The sequence below is a fragment of the Limulus polyphemus genome, unplaced genomic scaffold (genome assembly GCF_000517525.1).
Source record: "Limulus polyphemus unplaced genomic scaffold, Limulus_polyphemus-2.1.2 Scaffold470, whole genome shotgun sequence".
NCBI lineage: Eukaryota > Metazoa > Arthropoda > Merostomata > Xiphosura > Limulidae > Limulus > Limulus polyphemus.
Genome location: NW_013666080.1, coordinates 534,959 through 542,895, shown reverse-complemented (window position 1 = coordinate 542,895; position 7,937 = coordinate 534,959). Strand labels below are relative to the sequence as shown.

At 31.3% G+C, this 7,937-nt stretch overlaps 1 protein-coding gene across 1 annotated transcript in view; it reads right to left on the bottom strand.

Moving 5' to 3' along the window:
* Nucleotides 1–5,750: 5,750 nt before the first annotated feature.
* The window catches only part of LOC106458484, a 37,367-nt gene continuing 35,180 nt past the window's right edge, over nt 5,751–7,937 (bottom strand). Inside the window, exons 5-6 of the mRNA XM_013918003.1 lie at nt 6,454–6,537; nt 5,751–6,029 (exon numbers count right to left, since the gene is read on the bottom strand). Coding sequence (XP_013773457.1) covers nt 5,751–6,029; nt 6,454–6,537 — 363 coding nt within the window. The remainder of the gene's footprint in view (nt 6,030–6,453; nt 6,538–7,937) is intronic.

Genomic DNA, 7,937 nt, shown 5'->3' with positions numbered 1-7,937 from the left:
AGCGCTTATCAATCGGAAACTTAAGATATTTGACCAGGAATATTTATAAATTTCAAACGTTACAAATAGTTTAACTTCAGTGGATTCTCATCAGACATTAGTATTTTTACGAAAACATTACTCTAACTTCAAGAGTGGAAAGCAGCGTGTCCTGACCAAGGACAAAACTAGCTAGCTTCCCGGCGAATCGTATCTACATCGACTTGAAATTAACTCACTCATCGTAAACCCTCGATAAGATATCAAAGGAGCTCCAAACTAGAAAGAAGATTTTATATTGTTTGTAAGTTTGTGAAACTTTTGTTTATAAATCATTGTTTGTAATAACTGTTATTGTAAATTGTATTGTATGTATATTAAAACGTATTTAAATATTTAAAATTCCAATACGTGACAACGAACAGTGGCGAACTGAGAACAGTAAAGTTTTCAAAATTTATCCTGCACAAAGGACCACAGCTATGTATGGCCACCGCTGAATTGATGACCATTGTTTTGTGGCCTGTCACTCCCTTAATGATTCTAAGGTATGAAATTAAGGAATATCTCGTGACGTTTGATTAAATTTTCATATTTTTCTACTGTTTGTGAAAATAACACCAACTCTACTACAAATCATTTGTTCAATATATATTTAAGTACACACGACAAAACAACGCCTTCGATTCTTGTAAGTTAGAAATCGAGAATATTTCAAGCAGGCTGCTGCTTGTAAGACAGAGAACATAGGTTATAGATAGAGCCTTTTTATTTTGTTTTAAATTGACTCAATTGGCCATATAAAATGTATGGTTGATTTTGTTTTCGTAGTCTTATATTGTCGAAATATTAACGATAAAGAACTGAACCTTTATGGTCAAAGCAAGACATTTTTTTAATATTGTTAGCAAAACACTTTACTGGAAGATATATCTTATTACGGCCAGATGGCGGTAGTATAACTTCAGGGCTTGGCTAAATCAAATTCAATAAGACAATAAATACTTATACTTTTACAAATGTTTCCCTCTTTTACATTAGTGCTAAGTAATGTAGAAGAGAAAATATGGCTTTTTTACCGTTAAAGGTGTATTAACACTTCTTAATAAATACAATAATACACAAAAACAATTAATTTTCATTATTTACCGCGAATGAGTTCGTTTCTTTTATTTGTGATTGTCTGTCTCACTCTGATCTGGAAAACTCGTTTAAAACAAGATTTTTAAACTAAATACATAACTTAGTATCTCATTCTATTTGTCGCACATTCTTTATAGTCAACAACGTGCAAAACTTTCTGTTTTTGGTTCTTTCACTTTCACCCCCATTGTTTTATTAACAGTTACAAACAACTTTTTTGGGTGATGTTTTTTTTCTCTATTCTATATTCTGTAAGTTTTTTTTTAATTCTGTGTTCTCTACGCGGAAATATTGACAGATATTTCAAACAAGTTAGGAGATTATATAGAAAAAAAGAAAAACAATTTAGGTTAACACAATTCCAATCCTGTCGACCTCACCCTTCAAATATGTTTAAACTCGTTGTCTTGTTCAAAATTTATAAGCTGATTTGCTGTTTATAATAAAGCTTTCCTTATATATATATAAAATGTAATAAAAACTCATAAGTCCTTTTAACACAATGTTTCGAGTAGTTTTCTAAACAAATGTTCGAACAATTTCATAAATAATGAATGAATCGGTACATATCTGTTGTTTGTTTATTTTTTCTTTTATAAATTGAAATATAATATTTCACTTGTATTTAATATCCTTTTTTTTGTCAGAATGAAAATTCCATCATGCGCTACGTTGTTTTTTTCACGACACAATTCCACTAAAAAAACAAGGGCATTATTTTTCAGATATTATTTCACAGACAATACATAAGCAAACTGTCTAATTTTTCTGTAATAGGTTGGGAAATGTAAAGTCTTTGTCGTCATTCGTTTCCAAAGATCACATTAGCATTACACGGTAGTACTAAATCAGTTTGTGGTCTCTAACGATGTTTTTCTATGTTTAAAACTGGTTAGTCACAATGGGTCTAGATATCAAGTAGAGAACCATCAGTGGCTCTGCGGTAAGTTTGAATACTTATAACACTTAAAACCGAGTTTTAATAAAGGTGGTGGGCACAACACAGATAGCTCGTAGTGTAGCTTTGTGTTTAACTGCAAACAAACAAACAATAAGGTAGACGGGATACTTTTAAATAATGATCATAACCTGACAGCATAAAATTGGACGTGTTTCATTTTTTTAACTTTTCGAAATAAACATGACAATACTGTGGAATAATTTCAATATTATGTGATATAATTGTTTGTAGTGTATGACACTGTTGTTTCATAAGAGACATAATTATAACATTGTTTGTCTCAAATTAAAGCTGAACGTAATAGTTAGACAGGTGTGTGTTTTCTTTTGAATTTATTTAATATTATTTAAATAGCATATTTTCAATGTATCAACATAAATAAATGTCAAATATATAAGTTACTCGATTGCTGTAAATTTGATACTCACATTTTGATACACATCATCGACTAATTACAGGAAATGTTAAAATATTCTTTATATTTTACCATTTGCGCTATAAAACTAGACTTTAATGTTGTATACTACTCTAGAGACTCGTTGATATTCTACACAAAAGTAACCAACGCCTTGATTAACATGCTAGAAAGTGTGTTTCATCTGACCAGTTGACCACTATCTTTTATAAAACAGTGACTTACGAAAGAAAGAAAACAACAAAAAATTACTACTTTTTGAATTTTAGAGTTATTTATCAGTTTCAGTTTTGATGCATACAAGTCCAGCTAATTATTAAATTATAAGAACACAGAAGTATTTGCCAGTAGTGAAACCAACGCTCCAAGTGACGAGAAAGTGAACTATAGTGTATTCTATATTTTTATACTGCCCTCAAGCATACACACAAGCAGGTCCAGATAATCTAATTAAACAGAGTTATTTTATAGCATTTGGTCAGTGGTTCCCAAATATACCAAACCATTAACCCCACAAGACCTTAAGTGCAGTTACTTATTCATATATGTTTAGAATGATTTTAACATCTAAGCCTAACTAATCTCGAGTTCCAAGAAAGGTCACACAATTTGAGAGCCTTAGAAGTCTTAAACTTTAGTTTTGTTCAAAATATTTCCTTATCTGTCAACATTACATAATATATTTTAGTTTTTAAATGCCAACGTAACTAATATCAAACTAATTATTTTCAGTAAGTATTTCATAAAACACAATCATTGATGTTCAATGACTAAAGTTGACAAAAGTAAACATTACTTCCTCTTACTTAAACAGTTCTGTAAAATATGAAATTTCCACCAAAATATGTGATGTCTACCAATCTAGAGTTAAGGGAGGAAAACCGTATTAAATTGGTTTGCTTATTTTGGTTGCAAATAAAAAACTTTGAGTGAAGAATGCGATAAGCGGTTACTGTGTATATTATAGTGGCAAATGAAAAAGCTTTGAATAAAGAATGTGATAAGCTATTGGTTTATTTGTCTTAGTTGTTTGCAAATATAAATCTTTGAGTGATAAGCCATTCTCTATCTATCCTGTTAGTAAGTGCAAAAAAGATATTTTAACTTTTAAAAGAAATCAGAATCAACTCAAAAGGTAACAAACGTACGAATTAATCAAAAGTCTTGTAAGGAATAAGAATAAGAAAACTATCTTGAATGAATAAATTTTGATTGGGGTTTACTTTCAGTGTAGTAATGATAATCAATATTGAAAGATTTCAAGACTTTTTAATTTGTCAGTACACTTGTCGTTCACTGGCAGAATCAAGACTTAACTCATAGTTCATCAAAGTTAAACATTGCTGCATGTCTTTCAGTTTGTATAGGAAAATGTACAAAGAAACAGTTCTCGACCAATAAAGTATTTTGAAGAGCCAGTTGAAACTCCAGTATTGTAGGCTTATGGTTTGATAACTATATAACAAAGTCAAAGACAGTTAATAACTTGTAATCTTTGTTGTACACTTAAACTGTAGACACTATTTTAAAAAGTTCTGGTTTACTTACTGTCTACAAACTATTTCAGTGAAGTTTGAGTGATTTGTGGAGTTTCGTTATTAAAGCTATTTCTTTCTTATTTTTATACAGCAGCAAAGTTAAAAGACAGTCTGGAAAAGTTGAAAGTTGCAACCACGAAACTTCTAAAACAAATATACGCTCAAATGAGACGCAGAGAATGCTTTATGGATATAAAAAAGCTTGGGAAAACAACAGGGATTGCAATCCTTAAAATAAATAAGTGGCTATGACTTAGTAGCAGAACTAATTGCAAACTATTGGTGAAAGTTTCATTTTTTCTGTTATAGATGAAGCATATATTCCTGAATTGAAATCGTACATTTGTTAATGGTACACAAAAAAAAACGTTTTTGAAGCCATTAATGATAAGAAATAATTATAAAATCTTATTTCCATAGTCTCAAGCTCTCTGATTACTCAGCGGCAAGTTCTACGATGCTTATAACGCTAAAAATCTGGTTTCGATACCCGCAGTAGACAGAGCAGAGATAACTCATTGTGTATCTTTGTGCTTAACAATAAACAAACAAACAAACAATAGTCTCACAGTATCAAATTAGGTTTATTACGTTTTTACTTGACGATACTTTGCCTCCAAAGCACTATTTTATCGTGGACTTCCTATTATGGAATAGAAAAAAAAAGCTCAAACATTTATGTAAAACGAATAACAAAATTAAAATGACCAGTTTATCTTGCGATCTTCTATTACAGTTATTACCTGGTTAGAAAAGCAGACGATTGTCAATCAACCCTGTGACTGTGCAGCCACTGTTGGTCCTGTGGCACTTTGAATGTGCGTCATCTTTTAACTTTCTTTAATTCCTTTTCAATAATGTTGTTCCATTTAACGATGCGGTGCTGTTAGACTTTTAATTTCTCCTGGTACGAGTTTTCATTAGCGATTTAATCAGTCCCGACAACAACGTGGAAAGTTTGTGTCACGGTGCATGGTACAACGGGCAACGCTCTAGAATATCAAACATAACTACTGCTTTCAAATATTCAGAAATCAGTGCACTGATTTTTCCTACTCGCTTCCTGATTATACATATATAAATCTGAAGGATTTCTAATGTCATTAATTCAGGCTTGGAAGTCCAAGAAAGCTACTGACTTCGATTTGTTCTGCATTATCACATGAACATAATGGTGATCAAGGTATAAGTTATATAACTTAAATAATTTACTTTACTTGTGTAGAAGTGTATGGTTTCAATCATCTTATGATACGTAATCTACTACATTGGTTATTATAACTTGTAACGGTTAAAAACTTATCCACCAGAGGTCCTGCTTATCGAAGACGTCAGAAGGGTCGCTGAACCGTATCCTCACAGTTTTTCATGTATAGCAAGTACTAGGACTAATCTGTAAGGGAGTGAACAAGAAATTCGATATTTTAGGCTTGAGATGATTCAGTCTGATCATAGACTATAATTAGTTATGAAAAGCATAATATACCTCTTTTTATTTGAATAATAGATGTGTTAATAGTTGAGTTAAAAAAATGTTTTATGAAGAACAGCATGACTAAACGTAAAATTTAACTATGTTTAAAAATCTATCAAAAAGACAAAACTAAAAGATATAAAAACTTAAGAAGAAAAGGTAATAAACATCATGTAATATAACACTGTAACTGAGAATAAAATGATATAACCTGTTAACAAGTTATGAATATAGAGAATATCAGTGCTGATATACACCGCCAGGGTAGTATCCGGCATTGGAGTAAACGGACACATCAGCGGGATTCTGGTTAGCTGTACCAGGTTCGTTACTCTTAACATTGGCTCTGAAGCCGTATTCGTCAGCAACGTAGTTCACCTCTCGCCAGAGGCCGTAAGCATCGCGGTAACCATAGGATCCAGTCTTTCTGTTTCCAGCATCGCTCTGTTCTGCCCGCCATTGCTGGTTACCATAGTAATCGACAACGTTATAGCCGAAGTTGTAGGGCTGAGGGTAGTACTGCAATATTAAAAATATTTCTTATCATTATTAACGTAATACTAATTACAAAAGACAAAAGAAAAACAACAACAAATTCTAATATTTCACGTTGCTAATTATTCATAAAGCTCATTTCGACTTTCGAGACCAAAATTTCAAACGTAAAAAATTACAATAATCAACTTAGTAAATTACTTACCAGAAGATAATTCAAATCATAAATTGATATACAAGTAAATTAAGTTAATAAAGTTCAAATAATAAGTAAATGTTTTGTTGAATATACAGATACTTATTTAGAATATCATGCAATACATCGTAAGAGCAAAAATTAGAAAATATATCAGAAAAACGTTAGGACTTTTTCTCATAGAGCGAAAATAAATGTAAAGAAAATCTAAATTAATTGTACCAAAATGCTAAAATAAGGTATAATACATACATAATCATGGCCGTAACCTCCGTATCCAGGTGAACCTACATAACCAGCAGTAACCATGGCAACAAGGGAGGCAAATAGAACAACCTATAAAACATATAAAATCCAAGTGTTTAGAGTAAAATTTAGTCATAAAAAGTTTCAAATGAAAATTTATAGATCTTAAGAAACACGTAGCCTATTCAAGCGTTTTTAATCCAAAATATAGTTATATTCAAATAACTTTTTCGGCTTTCAAGACCCTACGCTTTCTACTGCTTGACGCAAGCCTATACCCGGAATTCTGTAAATTGATAATTCTGATTCATTTTAAGATGTTATTATTATTATTGAAAATGAAGTGACTATCCACGTAATCGGTTAATAGTATTTCAGCTTATATGTGTGTGAAAGAAATGGCACCGTATTTATATCATGTGCATACGTATGTAAAACAGAAACCTGTGAGATGTGATTATTTACTGATGAAGTGTAAATAAATGAACATGGTTTCCAACGTTGTTATTTCGTCGTGTTGATTAAGGATAGATTACGTTGGTTGCTAAGTCGAGATTTCTAATACGAAATATAAGCCTTAATAATGTTGAAATATCACATATTTGTGTTGTTTCATGGAAAATACGAACAAATAATTATTCTCTTTAATATTAATTAATTTTAATTATCTCAATTTTGTTTTTAAATATAAGATATGCCAGAAATTAACATTAAAAATAACAATATCCTTATTAACATGAATTAGCTGAACGGGGAGCAAATGAAACATGTACTTGTATTTGGGAAATAATAAACGTTTATTGGATTTAAAACATAATTAAAAGGTTAGCACTTCTCCCACCACTAATCTTTATAGATAAAGTTTCGCTTATATTTTAGGGTGCACCTGAATTTTTCTTCAACTGTACAATGGTAGAGAAAGTTTTTGTTTTGGGACCTACCACATGTCGAACTGTGGACCCGAAGTTCAATGGTTCGGGTCCCGTTACCGCCGAAAATAAATCCGCACACCACACTTTGGGACTGTGGGTGCGTTATAAGAGTGATGGTCAAGTCCTGCTATTCGATTAGAGTAGATGGTGGTGCTGACTAGCTCCCTTCCCTTTCGTCTATCTCTTAACGCGGATAGCCATCGAGTAAGAACTTTTACAAACGACATTTTTTAAATTACAAATAGTACTTCATACAAAGTATATAGAAAATTTATTAGAAAAACATAAAATTATAGTATGTTTAATATTCTTCAAATTTTTGTTCCCTTGTGACCATTAATAAATTGAGGACTTATATTACTAAAATTCGTGGTTCGAACTTCACGGCACAGCATAAATAGCCCATTGTGCAACTTTGCGATAATACAAGCAAGCAATTTCATTTGTACAATAAAACTTTTGTTTCAACTGAATCTGTTTTACTACTAGAATACAGTTTGTGTATTGCACTTAACAATAACATTTTTAATATAGAATAAGTCGCAAATGTTTCTCCTT